Source organism: Corythoichthys intestinalis, chromosome 13 (genome assembly GCF_030265065.1).
Source record: "Corythoichthys intestinalis isolate RoL2023-P3 chromosome 13, ASM3026506v1, whole genome shotgun sequence".
Lineage (NCBI taxonomy): Eukaryota > Metazoa > Chordata > Actinopteri > Syngnathiformes > Syngnathidae > Corythoichthys > Corythoichthys intestinalis.
The window spans coordinates 8,235,137-8,262,874 of NC_080407.1; the positions used below are offsets into that span (position 1 = coordinate 8,235,137).

Sequence of the window (27,738 nt, forward strand, 5' to 3'; positions counted from 1 at the left end):
CAGTCCGGTGCCCGCGCAGGCTCCCCGCAGTCCGGTGCCCGCGCCGACTCCCGACGACGAGCCGGTGCCTGCTCCGCCCGACGACGACGAGCCGGTGCCTGGTCCGCCCGATGACGACGAGCCGGTTCCTGGTCCGCCCGACGACCCGGTTCCTGGTCTGCCCGACTCCGACTCATTTCCTGGTCTGCCCGACTCCGACAAAGACTCAGTTCCTGGTTCGCCCGACTCCGACAACTCATTGCCTGGTCCGCCTGACAACGCTTTTCGTTTCCTGCCACAGCTGGGCGGTATGGACGACCGAGCCAGTCACCCTCGTCCCGGAAGACCGCATCATCGACCCGTACGGCCGCCCCTCGTCTGGCGCCCCAAACGGCCAGACGTAGCCACATGTGCCACACCAGCATCACTCTGCGCCCCCCTGGGGGGGCCCGACCCACTATTTGAGAAGTACTGCCTTAGGCAGAGAGTTTACTTACTTATTTTCCCCCTTCTGTCATTGTTTGCATACTTTTCTCATTAAAATATGAAGACCTATAAATGATAGGTTGATTTTAGTTAAAGCAGACCGTTTTTTAATCTGTGTGATTTTGACAAAGATCAGATCACATTAGTTGATGTGTGCACAAAGATATTGGACTGCACCAGTGATTTCTGTAAGTCTTTAGCAGACACTCTAGGGTTCTTTTTTACATCTCTGGGTATTCTGCGCTGAACTTTTGGCGCCATCTTTGGTGGACGGCCACTCCTTGGGAGAGAAGTAACAGCACCAAACTCTCTCCATTTGTTGACAACTTCTCTGACTGTTGAATGATGAACATCCAGGCTTTTAGAGATGGTTTTGTATCCTTTCCCAGCTTTATACAAATCAACAATCCTTGATCGCAGGTCTTCACACAGGTCTTATTTTCCCCCTTCTGTCATTGTTTGCATGCTATTGTCATTGAAATATAAAAACCTATTAATGATTGGGTGGTTTTTGTTGAAGCAGACACTGTATTTTCATCTGTGTGATTTTGACAAAGATCGGATCACATTTGATCGTGATTTTATGCAGAAATGTGGGAAATTCCAAAAGGTTCAGATACTTTTTCATACCACTCTAGTCTACCATTCAATTGTGTCTTTCCACCCGTTTCACACTCTTTCGGCCTTTCAGGAGGTACCAGCGTGCCTAATGGAGATCCCTGGTGTGTGTTGCACCACACAGTCGCATATCGAGTATGTCTTTAAAGGGAAGGTAACGCATGATATTCTAACTATTTCTTTGACAAGTCACTAAGTACCGGAATGTGTGACAAAAAGATACATGGTGCTTGTATTTGACCATGAATTTGTAGTCTGTGCGTGTTTTTTAATTTTAATTTTTGACCAGAGTCACGCACAGTTTTGCATGTTGCTTTTTTCTCTCTTGCCGCTGCGTGCAGGCCCGGAGTCTCCAGGGTTTCTGGTCTGAGCTGCAGTGGAACACGGAGAGAGCAACCTTTTTTGATGTGGATCCCAACCCCAGATACAAAACCTCCCATGTTGAGAACTACTGGAGGAAAATTGTAATACTAAAAAAGCAAAACACTGTGAGAATGTCTGCCTTTTCTCTTCTTCCCGTTCATGTTTATTTCTTTTAGATGACTGAGAATTTGTCCAGCCAGATGTCTCATGTGTTGGAGAACACCAAGAGGTTAGTCTGTCTTGATTGTAACGTTCTTGAGGATTGTTTGTTATCGATAAATATGCTCAGTGCCGGACTTGGCAATTTTGGGGCCCAAGGCGAACATATCCAGGGGCCCTCTTCATGGATCAGGGGTTAAAAAGGTGAGAAGAGTGTGGAGGAAATATGTTTCGGTACACTAGGGCTGTCCTAAACGACACATTTTCTCTTGATTAGTCAGCCGACTAGTTTTACGATTAGTCGACTATTCTAATATATATATATATTTAAAAAAAAAAAAAAACTAATTTAGCAATGAAATTTTTGTCGACGCTTACTAATTCACAAAACCATTTTGGAACACTTAAATTCTTTATTAAAGTACAAATAATCATGTAAATAACAATAATTAATCACAAATAAACAATGAGGTTAAATGCTGATAGCATTTACTAGTGCAAAAGAATGGAAAGTAAACAGATTCAGAACACTGACTTTGCCTTTCCAACATTATTCAAAACAATTCTTAAAAAAAAAATTCTAGCATTATTATTATAGTATACTACTATATATAATAGTAGTATAACCGGGTCCGATCACGTCATTTTCAAAGTATCGGGATCGGCAAAAAAATATCGGACATGCCTTTTTTTTAATATATATATATATATATATATATATATATATATATATATTTTTTTTTTAATTAAATCGTTTTCTAATTGTATTTATTGTTACAGACAAAACGTCTTACACTCATCCAGAGTCTTTAGTTTTGGCTTAAAGTAGGGCTATCAAATTTATTGCGTTAACGGCGGTAACTAATTTTTAAAAAATTAATCACGTTAAAATATTAAACGCAATTAACTCATGTGCTGCACGACCCACTCACGCATTGTCGCGTTCAGTCTATAATGGCGCCGATTTACCTATATATAGAGCTAAAAGGCAGCGTAAAATGTGAAGAGTGAATTTTGACAGTCTTTAGAGCCTTTTTTAATTGGCTATAGCCTTCAAATCCTTCTCTCAACAATTAGTAATATCGTGGGAAAGCAATGTTGGGAAGAAAGGTAGTAGTTGATCCTTTTCTTTACACTCTAGGTCATTTCCCAACACAGAGAAGATATATCAATTGGTGCCAATACGCACAGTAATGGTTGCACTTCCCATCATGCATTTGGGCAGAATAGTTAAATAGCTACAGTATCATTTACTGAAAGCTCAACAAATACACTAGATGACAATATTTAGTCACAATACACAAAGTCACATTTATCCTTTAAGAATCACAAGTCTTTCTATCCGCATTGCCAAAATGTATATGATCGGGAAAAATTATCGGGAATGATTGGAATTCAATCGGGAGCAAAAAAAAGCAATCGGATCGGGAAATATTGGGATCGGCAGATACTCAAACTAAAACGATCGGGATCGGATCGGGAGCAAAAAAACATGATCGCAACAACCCTAATAATTATTATAATAATTATTCATTGCCAATCATATTTGTCATAAAGAGTGTCATTTTAAATTCTTAGTGTAGAATCTGTATTCTGTAGCATTTACTCAATATATTATGATATTAATTCCGAAGTATGTGGAATTAACTCCAGAAATCGTTATTTATATGACGAACATGACGTGCTTTTATTTTGAAATGTTCACCGGAGGTACGTTCGCTAAACCGCTAACCGAAAGCTTTACACTCCGTAAAAAAACGTTCTTCGTCATTGCTTAAATGGATTTAATTTTTTTTCGTTAGCAGTACTGCATTGTTTCGCCACAGGGTGTGCTGTCGTGTATATGTTCGGTGTGAAGAAGAAGAAGAAAGTCAAAAGAGGCATTAGCGGCCTGTTCTCAACTTCTCCCTCACTGCACTTTGGCTCTCATGGAGAGCACGTTCGCTCATATGTTCGAAATAAACGATAGCCGACGTGCAAAGTAGCAAGTGAGCTGTAAAAATAGCGATCTTAGTGGCGTGAAAAACGCGGGAGAGCTAAGTGAAGCTAACGAACAGCTAAGCGGAGCCAAGCGATGCTAAACGGAGCTAAGCGAAGCTAAACGGTGCTAAATGAAGCTAAGCGACTGATACTCAGTCCGTCGTCATGGAACAGTCCTTTGTAGTGCATGTGTGTGGGAGGGGATAATATAAATGGAGTAGGGCTGTCAAAATTATCGCGTTAACGGGTAGTAATTAATTTTTTAAATTAATCACGTTAAAATATTTGACGCAATTAACGCACATGCCCCGCTCAGATTAAAATGCCAGCAGTGAAATGTCTGCTTGTTACTTGTTACTTGTTTTTTGTTGTTTGGCGCCCTCTGCTGGCGCTTGGGTCCAAATGATTTTATGGGTTTGGGGAGTGATAATGGTGTAATGACAACAACAATGACGAGCTACTAGTTTATTTTTTGATTGATATAAAACCAAAACATTAAGAGGGGTTTTAATATAAAATTTATATAACTTGTACTAACATTTATCTTTTAAGTTTTTCTATCCATGGATCGCTTTAAGAGAATATTAATCATGTTAATGCCATCTTGTTGATTTATTGTTATAATAAACAAATACAGTACTTATGTACCGTATGTTGAATGTATATATCCGTCTTGTATCTTATCTTTTCATTCCAACAATAATTTACTGAAAAATATGGCATATTTTATAGATGGTTTGAATTGCGATTAATTACGATTAATTCATTTTTAAGCTGTAATTAACTCGATTAAAAATTTTAATCGTTTGACAGCCCTAAAATGGAGCATTCAAATGGCTGTCTTTTTTGTTTTGTTATTTGTTTGGTATGCTGACATAATTATACATGACGAATAGTTGGGGGGGTGCTGCTGGCTCTGGGTGGCCCAAGCGCTTGCTCGTTGGGGGCCCCCTACTGGTTGGGGGCCTAAGGCGATTGCCTACTTCGCGTGAATAGTAGATCCGCCTATGCATATGCTTCTTATCATGATATTCATTCAATCCTTAAAACGACGGAACACACAAGAGGTGGTCCAGATCAAAAGTTATTAAACCTACCCAAGGTCACTTCCAGCTTCCCGCATTTCATCCCATCTTTGAACACGGAGGCCTATTGATTTTCAATATCAAGCGCAAGCTAGCAACGGTCGCAAAGGCCAAAATAAATAAATATTTTAAAAAACCTCGCTTGTTTTTCCGTCTCCCTGCACGTCATCTTTCAACCAATCTTTGTCAGAATTTCAGGGACGACATCCAGAGCCCAAGCTTATTGATTTTAAAGGATATCCAATTCACATGAAGCGGCTAGGGCATAAGTTCACATCAATACACCTTTTTTTTTTGGTCATCATTCTGTTCAGTAACGATTGCCCCACGTTGGGGCTTATTGATTTTGAAGGACATCCAATGCAAAATGTAGCCCCATGGGTTCACCACTAATCTTTTCTTTCTGTTCTCTAGGGTTCTTACTTTAGTGGACACTCGGCATCTTGGTAAGGGAACACAACTAAATCCATTGCTGTACAGCTGTTGAGCATCAAGTAAAATGTGAACATTCCTCACGTCATTTGATTTACACCATCCCATATACTGTAGGACCTCATATGTAGACTACTACTGTATTAGGTCATAAGTTACAGTACAGCGCTGGCCAAAAGTATTGGCACCCCTGCAATTCTGTCGGATAATGCTCAATTTATCCCAGCTTGCAATGAAAAAACATAATAGAGAATGGATGAATACTGGATGTAACTCCAGACCATGATTTTGCCACCACCAAACTTCACTGTTTTCCGAGTGAATCTCGGACCCTTGCGGGCTCCAGTAGGTCTCCTGCAATATTTGCGGTGACTGTGGTGTAATTCAATGGAAGATTCATCTGAAAAATTCCACCTTTTGCCACTTTTCCAGCGTCCATCCTTTTGAAAGGCTGTGGGCCTTCGAAATATCAACAAATCTTAGCTGCCTCTTACATTCCTAACCATAAAAAGGGACAAATTCTGCATCAGGATGGTGCTCCATCGCATACTTCAATCTCTACCTCAAAGTTCCTCAAGGCAAAGAAGATCAAGATCCTCCAGGAGTGGCCAGCCCAGTCACCAGACATGAACATCATTGAGCATGTCTGGGGTAGTATGAAAGGGGAAGCATGGAAGACGAAACCCAAGAATATTGATGAACTTTGGGAGGCATGCAAGACTGCTTTCTTTGATGTTCCTGATGACTTCATCAATAAATTGTATGAATCCTTACCGAACCGCATGGTTGCAGTCCTTCAAGCCCATGGAAGTCAAACAAAATATTAAATTTCACAGCACCACAGGGCCGGCCCAGGCCATTTGGGGGCCCTAAACAAAATAATGCCAAGGGGCCCATGATCACTCTGGATGAACTGCAGAGATCTACAGCTGAGGTGAGAGAGTTTGTCCATAGGACAAATATCAGTCGTACACTGCACAAATCTGGCCTTTATGGAAGAGTGGCAAGAAGAAAGCCATTTCTCAAAGATATCCATAAAAAGTCTCGTTTAAAGTTTGCCACAAGCCACCTGGGAGACACACCAAACATGTGAAAGAAGGTGCTCTGGTCAGATGAAACCAAAATTGAACTTTTTGGCCACAATGCAAAACGATATGTTTGGCGTAAAAGCAACACAGCTCATCACCCTGAACACACCATCCCCACTGTCAAACATGGTGGTGGCAGCATCATGGTTTGGGCCTGCTTTTCTTCAGCAGGGACAGGGAAGATGGTTAAAATTGACGGGAAGATGGATGCAGCCAAATACAGGAACATTCTGGAAGAAAACCTGTTGGTATCTGCACAAGACCTGAGACTGGGACGGAGATTTATCTTCCAACAGGACAATGATCCAAAACATAAAGCCAAATCTACAATGGAATGGTTAAAAAATAAACGTATCCAGGTGTTAGAATGGCCAAGTCAAGTCCAGACCTGAATCCAATGGAGAATCTGTGGAAAGAGCTGAAGACTGCTGTTCACAAACACTCTCCATCCAACCTCACTGAGCTCGAGCTGTTTTGCAAGGAAGAATGGGCAAGAATGTCAGTCTCTCGATGTGCAAAACTGATAGAAACATACCCCAAGCGACTTGCAGCTGTAATTGGAGCAAAAGGTGGCGCTACAAAGTATTAACGCAAGGGGGCCGAATAATATTGCACGCCCCACTTTTCAGTTTTTTATTTGTTAAAAAAGTTTAAATTATCCAATAAATTTTGTTCCACTTCACGATTGTGTCCCACTTGTTGTTGATTCTTGACAAAAAATTCAAATTTTATATCTTTATGTTTGAAGCCTGAAATGTGGCGAAAGGTTGCAAGGTTCAAGGGGGCCGAATACTTTTGCAAGGCACTGTACATGTCCATATTTTGTATATTAATCATATTTTGTTGCACTGCATTCTTCAAACTTCTCACCCCAAATTATTGTCAGTACTTACAGTAGATAATGCCATATCTTTTTCTAAAGGAGGAAAGAAGTTAAGGAAGAACTTTTATTTTTTAAGCTTGCAATCAAGTATCAAAACTCCCAAAAGTCAAATAAAACTGTAGTAAACTGTAGTATAAACTGTATAAACTGTACTGTAGTAAAAAAAAAAAAAGGAATATGAATTAAACAATTGCCAGATTGCACCCTATCTGGGCCCCCTAGTGGTCAGGGGCCCTAAGCAGCTGCATAGTGTGCGTATAGGCTGGGCCGGCCCTGCAGCACCACTACTTAATTCGCTTATGTAACATATTTTTGTATTTGAAGTACATTTTTCGTTCAATTTTCACACTACTTTCTGTAGGCGACACAACTTTTGTCTTGCCAAAACTGGACCTTTATGTCTTCATTAAATGATAAATCTTTTTTCAATGAAACAAATATATTTTTGTACATTCAACATCATTTGGGAGGGTCTTAGCTTTCATATGAGCCATTTCTGAAACCAATTGAATAATTAAAAGTTAGAGTTAAAAGGTTATTAGCAATTTTTTTCCTACAAAATGGATAAGGGACAAGACTTTTGTCAGGGACTGTATTTATTTGCATGAGTTCGCGCATTCTTGTTGTCGGTGTGGAACCAATTGCATTCTATTACAATTTTAGGCATCCACGTAACTGGTGTGGATATTTCATTAACATCTGATCAACTATCCGTCATCCATTCATTATTCATAAACGGGAGGCTCCTTTTCCCAGTTAATCTCTAAAGTATGAAAAGTGTCAAAAGGCGGGGAAAAAAAACCATAAGAACGCCAAACTATGCGCTCTAAACCAAAGTTACGCTCTTTAAACGTTTATACTGTAATCTGGCAAATATTTGGCGTTTTTGCCCAAATCGATATGCAAATATGCAGCTAATGCTTTTTTTTTCTAATGAGAACGATTACCTGCACGTTTTCTAATAATACATGTGCATATAAAGCAGCGGCTCACATGCTGCGCCCTGCGAGTTGTTACATATGACACATCAAAAAGGCGGCGCGTGCGTGATTAAATAAAGATTATATATGGGAGAGTGAAATTATTCATCTGCTCGCAGCGGGAGCGCTGTCTCATAACGCCCCCTTAAGCTTTGTGATGTTTTTTTCCAAAGCCAAAACACACCCAAAAAGAATTCATTAATGTCTTAAATTACCCACAACCCCTATCTTTCCTTAGATTTCCTTTTTTTTTTTTTTTTAATTATTGTCCACCCCAATGATGGGGGTTAATGAGGCTGATCACGTGAACCCTCATTAGACTAGAAGTGTTCTATTTTAGTTATAGAGTTCTTCTATTTCCTCCAGACAGAAAGCTGGTGCCCCTTTTTCAGGAGGAAGACAACCAGCAGGGGCTGTTCATAGGATTGGTGAGTGAGTGATGTTTCAGTGCAACTGACGGCGATAGACGTCCAATCCATTTGAACTGGGATAGAGTGTTGCTGTCAGTTGTAGTGAATGAGTTTAACGTTTTACATCTAAACATCTCTTTTCAATCTAAAATCTTAAAAGCATTAAGGTTATGTTCCGGTTATATGTGAATAAAACTGGCTAAAGATCCGAAGTGAAAAAGCAATTTTGGATTCTTCTTAAAAGGCCAGATTTGAAAGTTTTCCCTTTTTTGCAAACAGTTTGATGAACAATTTCTTATCCTACAGCTTTGCTCAGCACCATTTAAAAAAAAGTGCAGATAGCTTCAGTTTAAGAGTTCAAACAAGATGTTAGTGCGCGCACGGACTATTCTTAGAATGACCCGGTCGTCCGGTCGCTCGCTTCCATCTCTACTCGCCGTTCCTGCTTTCATCTACATGAAAACAAAATGTGTGTTTTTCTTTTTTTTTTTTTAGACTGTAGAGAAGCTGCGAGAGCATCTGGACATACACCTGCCTCGACTGAGCAAAAAGAAGATAGACTCCCTGGTCATCAACTACGTTGCCAAACAGGTCGGTATGAAACATTGAAATCAGCAAATCTAATTGAACTGGAATGGCTGGCATTGAATGAGCTGCCAGCCACACCCAATCAAAACGGATTGGACGTCTATTGCAGTCAATGGCAGTCAAATTACAGCAATTTTCGGACTCTGACTTTTTTTTTTATAGCAGACAAAAGTAGGTTGTCTTTTTTCCTGATTAGCCTCAATGTAGCCATACTAATGTTTACAGTGTTTAATTTACCGTAATTTTCGCACTATAAGCCGCCACTCACCAAATTTGACACAAAAAGGGCATTTGTTCATAGATAAGCTGCACTGGACTATAAGCTGCAGCTGTCCTCACTGTATTATGGGATGTTTACAACAAAAGATATTAACCGATAACACTTTATTTGACAGTGGCATCATAAGACTGTCATAAAACCAAATGAATCTTTGAACCAATTAGCTACAAAGCTTCATTGCTTCATTTGGCCATCACTGCTCCCTCGTGGGAGACAGTCAACCTCTTCTGCCACCTACTGTTGTTGTCCAACATGCCTCCTAGTATGCACTGCAGCGCTATGGGTGCAAATAGCAATCAAAATTCATGTTCATGTTATTTCTTCAGGTACTGTTCCAGTTGTTTCATTCATGCTAGTTATGGTATTTGGTAACACTTTATTTGAGAGTGGTGCCTTCAGACTGTCATTAGACAATCATATTTATGACATGACGTCGTCATGAGTATTAATAAATGCTTATAACGGATGTCATTTAGTGTCTTAAGGCAAATTATCTCACTTTTGAATGGATGTAAAAGATCGGAGCTGGATATAAATAACAGTTAGTAACATACTTTGCCAGATGAAACTTAATGACATCTGTCATAAGCATTCAGTAATGCCCATGATAGTGTCATGTCATAATTATGACGGTCTTATGGCAGTCTTATGACAACGCTGTCAAATAAAGTGTTACCAAATACCCTAACTAGCATGAATGAAACAACTGGAAATCCATTCATCACATTTTTTCCTCCGAGTTTTTGGTTTCGGGAAACGTATGAAGAAAACATCCATCATATGTCGTAATGTCTAGAGTCGTTTCTACAAGTTCCATAGCAGGAGTGTTTGATTGGCATGTTCTTTTTTGAAGGATTACCGGAGTTTTTTGGTTTCGTGAAACGTATGAAGAAAACATCCATCATATGTCGTAATGTATAGAGTAGTCGTTTCTACAAGTTCCATAGCAGCAGTGTTTGATTGCCATGTTCTTTTTTGAAGGATTACCGGAGAGAAAAAAAAGCAGAAATGTCTTTTATGTCCCACTTCCGCGTTATGATGGCGACTTCACGGTCTAAAAATAGTATTTGTGTGGTACGCTATTATGCTATAAATAAAGTGTTACCAAATACCATAACTAGCGATTAATGAAACAACTGAGACAGTAACTGAAGAAATAATTAGCACAGAACATGAATTTTCATTGTTATTTACATCCATCATATGTCGTAATGTCTAGAGTCGTTTCTACAAGTTCCATAGCAGCAGTGTTTGATTGGCATGTTCTTTTTTGAAGGATTACCGCAGAGGAAAAAAAAGCAGAAATGTCTTTTATGTCCCACTTCCGCGTTCCGATGGCGACGTCGAGGTCTAAAAATAGTATTCGTGTGGTACGCTATTATGCTATTAACAAAGTGTTACCAAATACCATAACTAGCGATTAATGAAACAACTGGGACGGTAACTGAAGAAATAATTAGCACAGAACATGAATTTTGATTGTTATTTACATCCATCATATGTCGTAATGTCTAGAGTCGTTTCTACAAGTTCCATAGCAGCAGTGTTTGATTGCCGTGTTCTTTTTTGAAGGATTACCGGAGAGAGAGAAAAGCAGAAATGTCTATTATGTCCCTCTTCTGCGTTACGATGGCCATGTCACGGTCTAAAAATAGTATTTGTGCGGTACGCTATTATGCTATTAATAAATTGTTACCAAATACCATAACTAGCGATTAATGAAACAACTGGGACGGTAACTGAAGAAATAATTAGCACAGAACATGAATTTTGATTGTTATTTACATCCATCATATGTCGTAATGTCTAGAGTCGTTTCTACAAGTTCCATAGCAGCAGTGTTTGATTGCGGTGTTCTTTTTTGAAGGATTACCGGAGAGAAAAAAAAGCAGAAATGTCTATTATGTCCCACTTCTGCGTTACGATGGCCATGTCACGGTCTAAAAATAGTATTTGTGCGGTACGCTATTATGCTATTAATAAATTGTTACCAAATACCACAACTAGCGATTAATGAAACAACTGGGACAGTAACTGAAGAAATAATTAGCACAGAACATGAATTTTGATTGTTATTTACATCCATCATATGTCGTAATGTCTAGAGTCGTTTCTACAAGTTCCATAGCAGCAGTGTTTGATTGCGGTGTTCTTTTTTGAAGGATTACCGGAGAGAAAAAAAAGCAGAAATGTCTATTATGTCCCACTTCTGCGTTACGATGGCCATGTCACGGTCTAAAAATAGTATTTGTGCGCTACGCTATTATGCTATTAATAAATTGTTACCAAATACCATAACTAGCGATTAATGAAACAACTAGGACAGTAACTGAAGAAATAATTAGCACAGAACATGAATTTTGATTGTTATTTACATCCATCATATGTCGTAATGTCTAGAGTCGTTTCTACAAGTTCCATAGCAGCAGTGTTTGATTGCCGTGTTCTTTTTTGAAGGATTACCGGAGAGAAAAAAAAGCAGAAATGTCTATTATGTCCCACTTCTGCGTTACGATGGCCATGTCACGGTCTAAAAATAGTATTTGTGCGGTACGCTATTATGCTATTAATAAATTGTTACCAAATACCATAACTAGCGATTAATGAAACAACTAGGACAGTAACTGAAGAAATAATTAGCACAGAACATGAATTTTGATTGTTATTTACATCCATCATATGTCGTAATGTCTAGAGTCGTTTCTACAAGTTCCATAGCAGCAGTGTTTGATTGCCGTGTTCTTTTTTGAAGGATTACCGGAGAGAAAAAAAAGCAGAAATGTCTATAATGTCCCTCTTCTGGGTTACGATGGCGACGTCACGGTCTAAAAATAGTTTTCGTGTGGTACGCTATTATGCTATGAATAAAGTCTTACCAAATACCATAACTAGCGATTAATGAAACAACTGGGACAGTAACTGAAGAAATAGCACAGAACATGAATTTTGATTGTTATTTACATCTGTAGCGCTGCACTGCATGCTAAGAGGCATGTTGGAGGACAACAGTGTTAACAGCAGGTGGAGCAGTGATGGCCAAATGAAGCTTCTTGAAGCAACGAAGCTTTACAGCCAATTGGTTCAAAGCTTCATGGTGGTTCATTTGGTTTTATGACAGTCTTACGGTGCCGCTGTCAAATAAAGTGTTAATTTCTTCTGGTGAAAATATCACAGGACGGCTGTGGCGTTTTCGTGTCAAATTTAGTAGGTGGCGGCTTATAGTCCGAACGGTATTAAATAACCTAAAATCCATGACAACACTTGGAAGGTTGTATATTTGTGAGTTAAGGGAGTGTTTTATATAAGAGGGGAATATTTCCATATTTTGATTTCCGAAAGGATGTAAAATTGTGAGAATGAGTGTTTAGTATTCCTGGGAGGTAAATCCTTCCACTGCTCCAAAGCATCCATAGTAGACAATGTGACATTTATCAAAAAAATGGCGCTGAGCCACATATAGACCTCCGCCAAGGTCTAAAAACCTGATAGTACACCCTCGTATATATCAACAAAGTTTTATGGAAATGAACGGGGTAGTTTTTGCCTTAATCTTGCTGACAAACAAACAAAATGAAAACCTAACCTCGGCGTCGGCTCAAATGCAGATGATAAAACGACCCCACGCGCGCTCAATGGGACACCTCCGGCCAAATGTCCACTCTAAAAACAAAAGACCGTCCTCCACCCAACCCTCTGGTGCTTATTGAGACTAATGGCTGCATTGACACAAGTTGGTGGGGGGGTAAAATAGATTACAGCTTTTAAAGAGCCAGGAAGTTCTGCTGTGATAGATTGCGACTCGGCACTACATTATTGTCATAGTTATTTATTCGCTGTCCCCCCGTTACTACAGACAACGGCGATACATAGCTTTTTATTATGCAGTGCAAAGAGCAAGCAATAAGTCGCTGAATACATATCGAAAGTTCTGTTTTGAAATAAGATGCGGAGGGTTTTAATTATGCAGGAGAATGGGTGATGAACGTGATTACTTTTCTCTTGTGAGGAATTGACGCTTTTAGCTGTTAAGCAAAGGCATTTCTGGAAGCCCGTGTTTTCACCTTTTCAACAGATTTCGACACATGCGGCTAGTCCAAGACACTTTGGCGATTGAATTGATTTGATTTCATCTGAGAAGAAGCCAGAACTATCAATATTATCGGAGCAGGAGCTTTGTTTTTTGAATAACCAAAACGAATCCCCAAAAACATCATTTGGGAGTCTTGGCTAACATGTCTGCGTCGCAAGGACAACATTGACACATATGGCGCATTCCAAAGAGTATTACTGTAATTTTCGGACTATGAGGCGCACCTGATTTTAAGCCGCCACCCACATACAGTGTATCACAAAAGTGAGTACACCCCTCGCATTTCTGAAGATATTGAAGTATATCTTGACACTGACAAAATGACACTTTGACACAATGAAAAGTAGTCTGTGTGCAGCTTATATAATAGAGTTCATTTATTTTCCCCTTAAAATAACTCAAAATATAGCCATTAGTATCTAAACCCCTGGCAACCAAAGTGAGTACACAGCATAGAAACTACGTTCATTCCTAAATGTCCAAATTGAGTACTGCTTGTCATTTTCCCGCCAAAATGTCATGTGACTCATTACAGGAGTGCTGTCAGCATTGCTGCAGAGATTGAAGTGGTGGGGGGTCAGCTCGTTAGTGCTCAGACCATACGCCGCACTCTACATCAAATTGGTGTGCATTGCTGTCACCCCAGGAGGAAGCCTCTTCTGAAGACGGTACAAAAGAAAGCCCGCCCGTCTCATCAGGCCATATGACATGCTTCCGGTAATCCATGTGCTTTGTTGACATGTCTTCAGCAAACTGTTTGCGGGCTTTCTTGTGTAACGTCTTCAGAAGAGGCTTCCTCCTGGGGTGACAGTCAACAGGCTGACCCCTACCTCTTCAATCTCTGCAGCAACGTTGACAGCACTCCTGTAACAAGTCTACAGCTGAAACGAATACTCGAGCAATGCGAGTAACTCGAGTTTAAAAACTGATCCGAGTAATTTCATTCACCTCGAGTAATCGTTTATTTTGACAGCTCTAAGCATCACGTTTTGCTCGGACTACTTTTAATGCGGGACAACGCGCTGATGTCACGTGCGTAGAGGAAGAAGCACAAAACCTTACTGCAGCCGACAGCCGCTACAAACGACGCCGACGTTGCTAAATACTAGCCCGCACGATGCTACGTTGGTAGCAGGTAGCGTCTGATGAGTCTCATAGAGATCACATGTATGTTGAACTAGATGCGAAATGACAGACTCGGCCGTGTCCGGGCAGCATTAGTAAACAGCCGCCATCTTAAAGCAGCAGAGCACTAAGCGCTAATGAAGAGCGCTAAGCGCTAATAAATAAGATTAACGTTACCGTCATTAGCTCACGTAACGTTAGCCCTGCGGAGGGCTAGGTTTCTATTAATTATGACCACTGTCGATGCGTGGCTAACGTGTCTTACATACAGGCTTTAACATAGCGTTGTGGAGTGATGAGGGTGTAAAATAAAAACTCAATAATACTATCAATTTGAGCTCAGTAGTCATTGCTGGATAAAACACCAAGTAGCACTGGTCCCTAATGTGCTCCAATACAGCCTGTATCATACATTTATTTTGAACACTGCAAAACTCAAAATCCTATCAGCACTTACAGTTTAGACTAACTTAAAACTTAAGTAGAACTTAAAAATGGCTTGACACAAATAGAAATTCAATTGAAACACGTGGGGGAAAAAAATCCTAACTTTTAAGTGATGTGTGTTATCAAGCGTAACGGCATTTTTAGGTTTTTAATATATATATATAAGACATTGATTGACTGAAAATGGTTCAAGATTAGATGAAATGTCTTGTTTTCTCATGTATATTTATAATTGCTCTTCAACTAAAAATATATTTGTTTTATCCGATTACTCGATTAATCGATACAATTTTCAGTCAATTACTCGATTACTAAAATATTCGATGGTTGCAGCCCTAAACAAGGCACATGATATTTTCTAGGGAAAATGACAAGCAGTACTCAATTTGGACATTTAGGAATGTACGTAGTTTCTACGCGGTGTACTCACTTTTGTTGCCAGGGGTTTAGATATTAATGGCTCTATTTTGAGTTATTTTGAGGGGAAAATAAATGAACTCTATTATATAAACTGCACACAGACTACATTTCATTGTGTCAAAGTGTCATTTTGTCAGTGTTGTCCCATGAAAAGATATACTTAAATATCTGCAGAAATGCGAGGGGTGTACTCACTTTTGTGATACACTGTAATTTGACACGAAGGTGGCATTTGTTCATAGATAGGCCGCACTGGACTAAAAGCTTCAACTTTCCCAATGGTATTATGGGATAGTTACACCAAAAGATATTAACTGCTAACACTTTATTTGACAGGAGCATCATATGACTCACATATGACCAAATGAACCACCATTGCTTCAAGAAGCTACATTTGACCATCATTGGCCAAATGGCCATCCTGCTGTCAACACTGTTGTTGTCCAACATGCCTCTTAGCATGCATTGCAGCGCTACAGATGCAAATAACAATCAAAATTGCTAATTATTTCTTCAGTTCCTGCTCCAGTTGTTTCATTAATTCCTAGTTATGGTATTTGGTAACACTTTATTTGACAGCAATGTCACAAGACTGTCATAAGACCGTCATAACTATGATATGACACTGTCATGAGCATTAATGAATGCTTCTAACAGATGTCATTTAGTGGTTTCCGGCAAATGGTCTTACTTTTGAATGGATGTTAAAGATCCGAGCTGGATCTAAATGGAGATAGTGACATAATTTGTTGAATGACACCCAATGACATCTGTCTTAAGCATTCAGTAATGCCCATGATAGTGTCATGTCAAAATTATGACACTGCTGTCAAATAAAGTGCTACCTATTAACCCAAATAAAAAAGCAAACAAGGATTCAAAATGAAGGGAAAAAGTAGCAGCTTATAGTCCGAAACTATCGGTAGTAACAAAGTATTGACATAATCACCTTGGAAACCTAATTAAAAAAAAAATAACAGCTGAAAATTCAGATAAGCTAAATCAGTTTTTGTCACTTGAGGCACTCTTGTGTTATCATTAGGGCTGTCAAACGATTAAAAATTTTAATCGAGTTAATTACAGCTTAAAAATGAATTAATCGTAATTAATTGTAATTAATCGCAATTCAAACCACCTATAAAATATGCCATATTTTTCTGTAAATTATTGTTGGAATGGAAAGATAAGACACAAGATGGATATATACATTCAACATACGGTACATAAGTACTTTATTTGTTTATTATAACAAATCAACAAGCTGGCATTAACATTATTAACATTCTGTTAAAGCGATCCATGGATAGAAAGACTTGTAGTTCTTAAAAGATAAATGTTAGTACAAGTTATAGAAATTTTATATTAAAACCCCTCTTAACGTTTTCGTTTTAATAAAATTTGTAAAATTTTCAATCAAAAAATAAACTAGTAGCCCGCCGTTGTTGATGTCAATAATTACACAATGCTCATGGGTGCTCAAGCCCATAAAATCAGTCGCACCCAAGCGCCAGCAGAGGGCGACAAAACTCCCAAAAACACAAGTAACAAGTGGACATTGCACTGTGCTGTCGTTAATTGCGTCAAATATTTTAATGTGATTAATTTAAAAAATTAATTACCGCCCGTTAACGCGATAATTTTGACAGCCCTAGTTGTCATGTTACACATCCATGTGACTTCGAAATCAGTGTTTGATCATTTGCGTACTGTATATATGGCGAACGGATGTCACCAATAGCCCGTTGCTCCTCGTGTTCACACGCTAATTCGACTGGGTGGAAATGAAACAAGGAAGCGTGGCTTCGAAAAAGGGAAGCGAGGAAACAGACCAGCGAGCTGTCCAAAAATAGTGCTGCAAATATATACACAAAAAATAAAAACCCTTACTAAGTGCTGTTGTCTCATTCAAGATGCGCACCGTTTCATTACAATATGATTGAGCCTCTTTCCCAAACAACTAACTGTTTGTGTATGTGTGTAGTTGGACCTGATCAGACACATGCTGGAGTCAGTCTGGCTGAAGCACAAGCTGGGCCCTCGTGTTTTATGCCTGTGAGTATCAACCCGCTCCTCCCGTTGTGGAGGAGTAAAGCATCCGCGTAACATGATGTATGACGTGTGAGCTCACATCACTGCATGTACTCACATTTTTCTATTTTGTTCCAGAGCACAGCAAGCCAGTCCAGGCGAGTGGGCCGTGTTCCACTTCATGCTTCGGATTCTGGAAGCCACTAGGGGTCTCTGCATGCCCCTCCCACCTGGTAGGGCCAATAACAAATTTCATGACGAAACAATACAATATTAATTCTTTGGGTTATGATAAGGTATTTGCCAACATTACAAACTCAATATGATATGTACAAATTAAACAGTTAAAGTTCAATTTACGCAAGAAAAAATAACAGAAACCAGATAGGTCCGATCACGTCATTTTCAAAGTATTGGAATCGGCAAAAAAATATCGGACATGCCTTTTTTAAAATATATATTAGGGCTGGTAAAATTATCGCGTTAACGAGCGGTAATTAATTTTTTAAATTAATCCCGTTAAAATATTTGACGCAATTAACGCACAAATGCACTGCTCAGATTAAAATGACAGCACAGTGAAAGCTGTACTTGTGTTTTACCGCCCTCTGCTGCCACTTGGGTGCGACTGATTTTATAGGCTTCAGCACCCATGAGCATAGTGTGAGTAATTATTGACATCAACAATGGCGGGCTACTAGTTTATTTTTTGATTGAAAATTTTACAATTTTTTTTTAAAAAACGAAAACATGAAGAGGGGTTTTAATATAAAATTTCTATAACTTGTACTAAAAATGATCTTTTAAGAACTATAAGTCCTTCTATCCGTGGATCGCTTTAACAGAATGTTAATAATGGTAATGCCATCTTGTTGATTTATTGTTATAATACAGAAATACAGTACTTATGTACCGTATGTTGAATGTATATATCCATCTTGTGTCTTATCTTTCCATTCCAACAATAATTTACAGAAAAATATGGCATATTTTATAGATGGTTTGAATTGCGATTAATTGCGATTAATTTTTTAAGCTGTAATTAACCCGATTAAAAATTTTAATCGTTTGACACCCCTATATATATTTTTTTTAATGAAATCGTTTTCTAATTGTATTTAACGTTACAGACATAATATGTTACACTCATCCAGAGTCTTTAGTATAGGCTTAAGGTAGGGTTATCAAATTTATCCCGTTAATTATTATCATTTTTTAAAATTTATCACGTTAAAATATTTAACGCAATTAACGCATGCGCTGCACGACCCACTCACACATTGTCGCGTTCAATCTGTAATGGCGCTGTTTTACCTATATATAGAGCTAAAAAGCAGCGTAAAATGAGTAGAGTCAATTTTGGCAGCCTTTGGAGCATTTTTTATTTGGCTAAAGCCTTACAATCCCTCGGCCTACGATTAAAAAATATCGTGGGAAGCAATGTGGGGAAGAAAGGTAGTAATTGATCTTTTTCTTAACACCCTATGTTATTTCCCAACGCAGAGAAGCTATATCAATTGGTACCACTATGCACAGTCATGGGTGCACTTCCCATCATGCATTTGGGCACAACAGTTAAATAGCTGCAGTATCATCTACTGAAAGCTCAACAAATACACTAGGTGGCAATATTTAGTCACAATATACAAAGTCACATTTATCCTTTAAGAATTACAAGTCTTTCTATCCGTGGATCCCTCTCACAGAAAGAATGTTAATAATGTAAATGCTATCTTGAGGATTTATTGTCATAATAAACAAATACAGTACTTATGTACTGTATGTTGAATGTATATATTCGTCCGAGTTTTATTCATTTTTTTCTTAATGCATTGCCAAAATGTATACGATCGGGAAAAATTATCGGGAATTATTGGAATTGAATCGGGAGCAAAAAAAAGCAATCGGATCGGGAAATATCGGGATCGGCAGATACTCAAACTAAAACGATCGGATCGGGTGCAAAAAAACATGATCGGAACAACCCTAATAAAAACCTATTAATATTTGGGTGGTTTTAGTTGAAGCAGACACTGTTTTTACATCTGTGTGATTTTGACAAAGATCAGATCATGTTTGATGGTGATTTTATGCCAAAATGTGAGAAATTCCAAAAGGTTCAGATACTTTTTCATAGCCACTGTAAAAACAAGAGCATCTATGGTGTCCTGAAAACGTAATTTTTTATGTTCAGGTTACCACACGCTGCTAACGACGATGGCTTTGCGCTGCCTCCCTCGTCACACTTTCCTACAGTACGTCGACCACGGATTCCTACAGCTGACAGATACCTTCGTGTCTCGAGTCGTGACAGGTGCAAACACGTAAAAACAGCGAATGGTCATGTCAGTGCCATTGACGGCGATGGACGTCCTATCCATTTTTCGCAGTGAAAATGGATGGGTCGTCTATCTCCGTAAAGCTTAAGAAATTTTATGAAGAGGATGTTTTTCATTTCGACTTTCCGCAGATCTGGACAACAGTGCAGCTAACGAGAAACTGAAGTTCAGCGTATTAAAGAGGCTTCCCGAGGTACATAATTGTATTTCCACTTGTTTAACATTAAACAATGCACTATTACAAGTTGTCCTAAAACTAAAGTGCATGCGGTTATTTTTAAGTCTGCAAGTAACCGTAAATCACGATTGTGTGAGGTGGGAGGTGTTCTCCATCCAAGTCTTTGGGAGTGGTCCACCACTGTGTCTGTTGTGTAATATCCACGTGCTAAGTGTGTGGGTACAGTATGTTAATAAATGTGTGTGCACCCTGTCTGCATTGTGATCAGAGGAATGTCGAGTGTTTTGTGTTTCCTGCCAGTCGGATGCTTTTGGAAGGTGGGAGTAGTGCAAAGCGCAGGAAAAGTTGATCCATTTAGGAAGATTCACATCTCGATTGTCAATTTATTAGGCGGCCCGGCGTAGATAAAACAAGCGCGTATGACGCAACAAATCTTGGCCCTCGCCGCCGAGGTTTTTATCGTGTTCCGCTCGTTTCGATTTATTTTGCATGCCATTCCGGAGGGCTGTAATTTGCGGCCACGTCAAAGTGAGCCGGTCACACCGAGATACCGAGGCTGGGCGTCGTAAATAATTCAGAGGCAAAGTTTCACAATCGGGCTTAAAATATTAATGTAGGAAAGGGAAAAAATAATAATTAAACATTGATTAATGAGCTCCCGCACGAGCGTCTGGCTGTGGTGGATAGAAACAGAAAGTAGTTCTGTATCGACATGACTGATGGAGTTTCTTTTTGCTTTTGGTATGAAAAATTTGGCAGGTGTATAGAGTCCCTGACAAAAGTTTTGTCGCTTATCCATTTTGTAGAAACAATTGCTAATAATCTGACTTTTAATGATTCAATTGGTTTCAGAAATGGCTCATATGAAAGCTAAGACCCTCCCAAATGATGTTGAATGTACCAAAATATATTTATTTCCCTGAAAAAAGATCATTTAATGAAGACTTAAAGGTCCAATTTTGGCAAGACAAAAGTTTTGTCGGCTACAGAAAGTAGTGTGAAAATTGAACAAAAAATGTACTTCAATTACAAAAATATGTTACATCACATAAGCGAATTAAGTAGTGGTGCTGTGAGATCCAAATTTAATATTTTGTATGACTTCCATGGGCTTGAAGGACTGCATCCATGCGGTTCGGCAAGGATTCATACAAGAACATCAAAGACAGCAGTCTTGCATACCTCCCAGAGTTCATCAACATTCTTTGGTTTCGTCTTCCATGCTTCCTATTTCATCCTACCCCAGACATGCTCAATGATGTTCGTGTCTGGTGACTGGGCTGGCCAGTCCTGGAGGATCTTGATCTTCTTTGCTGTTTTCCTAAATTTCCAGGTTCGCGGTGAATCAGTAACAGGCACACTTTTGCAAAATAGACAATGTTTATTGATTAGAAAATGCAGAATGAGATTTATTGATTATAATCCCACAAGAGCAAGCGAACAAGTATAAAAAACAAGCATAACAAATAGAGATGATCGGGATGCCGATCGATCGGGTCCGATCATGTCATTTTCAAAGTATTTGAATCGGCAAAAAAATATCGGCCATGCCTTTTTTTAATATATATATATTTTTTAATTAAATCGTTTTCTAATTGTATTTAACGTTACGGACATAATATGTTACACTCATCCAGAGTCTTTAGTTTAGGCTTAAGGATTATCAAATTTATCCCGATAACGGTGGTAATTAATTTTTTTAATAAATGTATCACGTTAAAATATTTAACGCAATTAATGCATGCGCTGCACGACCCACTCACGCATTGTCGCGCTCAATCTGTAATGGCGCAGAAATATCATGGGAAGCAATGTGGGGGAGCAAGGTAGCAATTGATATTTTTCTTAACACCTTATGTTAATTCCCAACGCAGAGAAGATATATCAATTTGTAGCACTACGCACAGTCATGGTTCCACTTCCCATCATGCATTTGGGCATGGCTACAGTATCATTTACTGACAGCTCAACAAATACACTAGATGGCAATATTTAGTCACAATATACAAAGTCAGAAGTCTTTCTATCCGTGGATCCCTCTCACAGAAAGAATGTTAATATGCCATATGAATGCCATCTTGAGGATGTTGAATGTATATATTCGTCCGAGTTTTATTCATTTTTTTCTTAATGCATTGCCAAAATGTATATGACCGGGAAAAATTATCGGGAATGATTGGAATTGAATCGGGAACAAAAAAAAGCAATCGGATCAGGAAATATCAGGATCGGCAGATACTCAAACTAAAACGATCGGGATCGGATCGGGAGCAAAAATCGGATGATGATCGGAACAACCGGTTTTCTGAGTGAATCTCGGATCCATGCAGGCTCCACTAGGTCTCCTGCAATATTTGCGGCGACTGTGGTGTAATTCAATGGAAGATTCATCTGAAAAATCCACCTTTTTCCACAAAACAGTGTAGTTTGGTGGTGGCAAAATCATGGTCTGGGGTTACATCCAGTATGGGGGTGTGCGAGAAATCTGCAGGGTGGAAGGTAACATAACTAGTCTGAAATATCAACAAATCTTAGCTGCCTCTTATATTCCTAACCATAAAAAGGGACAAATTCTGCAGCAGGATGGTGCTCCATCGCATACTTCAATCTCTATATCAAAGTTCCTCAAGGCAAAGAAGATCAACATCCTCCAGGACTGGCCAGCCCAGTCACCAGACATGAACAGGATGAAAGAGGAAGCATGGAAGACGAAACCCAAGATTGTTGATCAACTCTGGGAGGCATGCAAGTCTGCTTTCTTTGACGTTCCTGATGACTTCATCAATAAATTGTATGAATCCTTGCCGAAGCCCATGGAAGTCATACAAAATATTAAATTTGGATCTCACAGCACCACTACTTAATTCTCTTATGTTATGTAACATATTTTTGTATTTAGAGTACATTTTCTGTTCAATTTTCCCACTACTTTCTATAGGCGACAAAACTTTTGTCTTGCCATAATTTGACCTTTATGTCTTCATTAAATGATAAATCTTTTTTCAGTGAAACAAATATATTTTTGTACATTCAACATCATTTGGGAGGCTCTTAGCTTTCATATGAGCCATTTCTGAAACCAATTGAATAATTTAAAATCAGGTTATTAGCAACTGTTTCTACAAAATGGATAAGCAACAAGACTTTTGTCAGGGACTGTAGTATTGCACTACTCCCTAAATTGAAAGGCAGAGAATGTTTATATGCTTGTAGATTGTTTTTATAGAAACTTGACTTTTTTTTGCGTGTGTAGGCAAACAGATTTTACCGTATGTGGGATCATCCTGTCAGTTCAGCTTCCATCTGTAGAGATTATGTCGGGAATCTGCTGGGGAGACACAACAGAAACAAGGTGACACACTTAAACTCTCGCAAAGTCACAAGGGAATATCCATTATGGATTCCCACGTATTAGAAATCAAATCATTTCTTGCCAAAGTCACAAAGTAACAGTTTTCTATTTGTCTTCCTGCAGGGTTTCGCGTTCACCGGCAGAGACAAAGTAGGCTTCAGAGCTGAATTTTTGCCTCTGACACACCTGATCAAAGTGCTCTCCAATAAAGATGAGCAAGGTAAGACTAATACAGTGGGGCAAATAAGTATTTAGTCAACCACTAATTGTGCAAGTTCTCCCACTTGAAAATATTAGAGAGGCCTGTAATTGTCAACATGGGTAAACCAGAACCATGAGAGACAGAATGTAGAAAAAAAAAAACAGAAAATCACATTGTTTGATTTTTAAAGAATTTATTTGCAAATCATGGTGGAAAATAAGTATTTGGTCAATACCAAAAGTTCATCTCAGTACTTTGTTATGTACCCTTTGTTGGCAATAACGAGGCCAAACGTTTTCTGTCACTCGTCACGAGCTTTTCACACACTGTTGCTGGTATTTTGGCCCATTCCTCCATGCAGATCTCCTCTACAGCAGTGATGTTTTGGCGCTTTCGTTGGGCAACTTTCAACTCCCTCCACAGATTTTCTATGCGGTTCAGATCTGGAGACTGGCTAGGCCACTTGAAATGCTTCTTACGAAGCCATTCCTTTGTTGTCCTGGCTGTGTGTTTGGGATCATTGTCATGCTGAAAGACCCAGCCACATCTCATCTTCAATGCCCTTGCTGATGGAAGGAGATTTTCACTCAAAATCTCTCGATACATGGCACCATTCATTCTTTCCTTTACACAGATCAGTCGTCCTGGTCCCTTTGCAGAAAAACAGCCCCAAAGCATGATGTTTACACTCCCATGCTTCACAGTGGGCATGGTGTTCTTCGGATTCAATTCAGTATTCTTTCTACTCCAAACACGAGAGTGTTTCTACCAAAAAGTTCTACTTTGGTTTAATCTGACCATAACACATTCTCCCAGTACTCTTCTGGATCATCCAAATGCTCTCTAGCGAACCGCAGACGGGCCTGGACGTGTACTGGCTTCACCAGGGGGACACGTCTGGCAGTGCAGAATTGGAGTCCCATGCGGCACATTCTGTTACTGATAGTAGCCTTTGTTATTGTGGTCCCAGCTCTCTGTAAGTCATTCACTCGGTCCCCCTGTGTGTTTCTGGGATTTTTGCTCACCGTTTTTGTTATCATTTTGACGCCACGGGGTGAGGTCTTGCATAGAACCATAGATCGAGAGAAATTATTAGTGGTCTTGTACAGTATGTCTTCCATTTTCTGATAATTGCTCCCACAGTTGATTTCTTTACACCAAGCGTCTTCCCAGCCTGGTGCAGGTCTACAATTTTGTCTCTTGTGTCCTTCGACAGCTCTTTGGTCTTGGCCATAGTGGAGTTTGGAGTGTGACTGACTGAGGTTGTGGACAGGTGTCTTTTATACCGATAATGAGTTAAAACAGGTGCCATTAATACAGGTAACGAGCGGAGTCTCGTTAGACCTCTTTGACAGCCAGATATCTTGCTTGTTTGTAGGTGACCAAATACTTATTTTCCACTCTTATTTGGAAATAAATTCTTTAAAAATCAAACAATGTGTTTTTCCTTTTTTTTCCCACATTGTCTCTCATGGTTGAGGTTTACCCATGTTGACAATTACAGGTCTCTCTAATCTTTTCAAATAGGAAACCTTGCACAATTGGTGGTTGACTAAATACTTATTTGCCCCACTGTAGGTTTCAATATTAATCACATTAGTTATTGCAGGCTTTACATTTTAGCTAACTAATATGACAATCGATTAGTTGTCTAAACCGTGTTAGTATTGAGTGTGGACGTTTCTCACGTGGAATCCTCTCTAAGAGGTTTCATCCTTCCTCTTGCGTTTTAGCTGTGAACCCCTTCGAAGAACAGGAGAAGGTGGACGCCACATTTGTGGAGGAGACGGCTCTGAAACAGACACTCATTCTGCTGGGATTTGAGAGAAAATGAACCCAAAAGGAAAAATAGGACAGATGAGGATGACAAAGGGATGATTAAAAACGAAAGCCATCGTAGAATGGGAAGACGGTGACCCAAAACTGGAAGCCAAATCAATACATTTGTCCTTAGAATAATCTTAACTCATTGGCTGCCATTGATGACGATGGACGGGATTACACTGCTGGTCAAAAGTATTGGCACCGCTGCAATTCTGTCAGATAATGCTCAATTTCTTCCAGAAAATGATTGCAATTACAAATGCTTTGGTAGTAAGATCTTCATTTATTTTGCTTGCAATGAAAAAACACAAAAGACAATGGAAAAATTATTTAAATCATTATCATTTTACACAAGTAGGCCAGACAAAAGTATTGGAACCATTAGCCTAATACTTGGTAGCACAACCTTTAGACAAAATAAACACGAACAACCGCTTCCGGTATCCATCAATGAGTTTGTTACAATGCTCTGCTGGAATTTTTGACCATTCTTCTTTGGCCAACTGCTCCAGGTCTCTGAGATTTGAAGGGTGCCTTCTCCAAAACTGCCATTTTCAGGTGTTCTATGGGTAGGTCTGGACTCATTGCTGGCTAGTGTCCAGCGCTTTCTCTCAAACCATTTTCTAGTGCTTTTTGAAGTGTGTTTTGGGTCATTGTCCTGCTGGAAGACCCATAACCTCTGAGGGAGACCCAGTTTTCTCACACTGGGCCATACGTTATGCTGCAAAATTTGTTGGGAGTCTTCAGACTTCATAATGCCATGCACACGGTCAAGCAGTCCAGTGCCACAGGTGGCAAAGCAACCCCAAAACATCAGGGAAACTCTGCCATGTTTGACTGTGGGGACAGTGTTCTTTTCTTTGAAGGCCTCATTTTTTTTCTGTAAACTCTATGTGGATGCCTTTTCCCCCCCAAAAACTTTTGTCTCATCTGATTAGAGAACATTCTTCCAAAACGTTTTTGGCTTTCTCAGGTAAGTTTTCGCGTACTCCAGCCTGGCTTTTTTATGTCTCTGGGTCAGAAGTGGAGTCTTCCTGGGTATCCTACCATAGAGTACCTTTTCATTCAGACGCTGACGGATAGTATGGATTGACACTTTTGTACCCTCAGACTGCGGGACAGCTTGAACTTGTTTGGATGTTAGTCGAGGTTCTTTATCGACCATCCGCACAATCTTTCGTTGAACTCTCTCGTCAATTTTTCTTTTCCGGCCACATCTAGGGAAGTTAGCCACAGTGCCGTGGGCTTTACACTTATTGATGACACTACGCACGGTAGACACAGGAACATTCAGGTAGGGCTGCAGCTATCGAATATTTTAGTAGTTGATTAATCGATGGACTAGTTCAGGGTTTTTTAATGCATTCATAATTTTGTTTATAGGTATATGCAGCTGTTTTTTGCGGGAATATGTGTCTGGACCAATTGTTAAAGCATTGTTTAAAAAAAAAAAAAAAAAACTTGCATTTTGTAGCATTTAAGCTAGCGTACTTTTTCTATGTAAGTTAGCCAATTGTTCTTTTGTTGTACATAGATCCTCGTTTAAAAAAATAAATAAATACACCGTTCGAGGCTCAGGTCAGGTATTTTAATTTTAATGTTCCTTATCCGATTACTCGATTAATCGAACTAACTAGTCCAGGGTTGGCCAACCCTGGTCCTCGAGAGCCGCAATCCATCTTGTTTTCCATGTCTTTAACACACCTGAATCAAATGATCAGCTCATCAGCAAGCTCTGCAGTTGCCTGATAACAATCCTGATAGTTTGATTCAGGTGTGTTAGAGGAGGGAGAATATGAAAATTAAAAAACCTGACCTGAGCCTCAAACAGTGTATTTTTTTTAAAAAATGAGGATCTATGTATAACAAAAGAACAATTGGCTAACTTACATAGAAAAAGTCCGCTAGCATAAATGCTATAAAATGCTCAAGTATTTTTTACAATGCTCTTAACAAATGGTCCAGACACATATTCCCACAAAAAACATCTAAATATACCTATAAACTAAATTATGAATGCATTAAAAAACATTAGTTCAAACAAAAACTCGGCTTACGTTGGTCTTAACAGGGATCAGTTGGATTCAGCCATGTGAAAAGAAGCAGACCAAAGCGCAGTATAGTCAATACAACTAAATGCAAACACTTTCAAAATAAACATTACAACGCCACTTTAATTAAACGAATACTCAAAACAACTACATTTAATTTGAATATTTTTTTCTAATTGAATACTCGAGTTAATCGATTAATCGTTTCAGCACTACATTCAGGTCTTTGGAGATGGACTTGTAGCCTCGAGATTGCCCATGCTTGCTCACAATTTTGCTTCTCAAGTCTTCTTTCTTTTCTCCGTGCTCAATGTGGTACACACAAGGACACAGGACGGAGGTTGAATCAAC

General features: G+C 39.2%; 1 protein-coding gene across 2 annotated transcripts in view; it reads left to right on the forward strand.

Annotated features, from left to right (window-relative positions):
• Positions 1-26,760, forward strand: part of gsap (gamma-secretase activating protein) — a 49,936-nt gene extending 23,176 nt beyond the window's left edge. For both annotated transcript variants that reach the window (XM_057856272.1, XM_057856273.1), the window contains 13 exons: positions 1,157-1,237; positions 1,425-1,547; positions 1,623-1,675; positions 5,085-5,116; positions 8,420-8,481; positions 8,959-9,054; positions 17,395-17,465; positions 17,580-17,674; positions 19,636-19,755; positions 19,912-19,973; positions 23,212-23,310; positions 23,434-23,530; positions 25,246-26,760. In XM_057856272.1, coding sequence (XP_057712255.1) covers positions 1,157-1,237; positions 1,425-1,547; positions 1,623-1,675; positions 5,085-5,116; positions 8,420-8,481; positions 8,959-9,054; positions 17,395-17,465; positions 17,580-17,674; positions 19,636-19,755; positions 19,912-19,973; positions 23,212-23,310; positions 23,434-23,530; positions 25,246-25,346 — 1,092 coding nt within the window. In that variant the 3' untranslated portion in view covers positions 25,347-26,760. The remainder of the gene's footprint in view (positions 1-1,156; positions 1,238-1,424; positions 1,548-1,622; positions 1,676-5,084; positions 5,117-8,419; positions 8,482-8,958; positions 9,055-17,394; positions 17,466-17,579; positions 17,675-19,635; positions 19,756-19,911; positions 19,974-23,211; positions 23,311-23,433; positions 23,531-25,245) is intronic.
• The last annotated feature ends 978 nt before the right edge of the window (positions 26,761-27,738 follow it).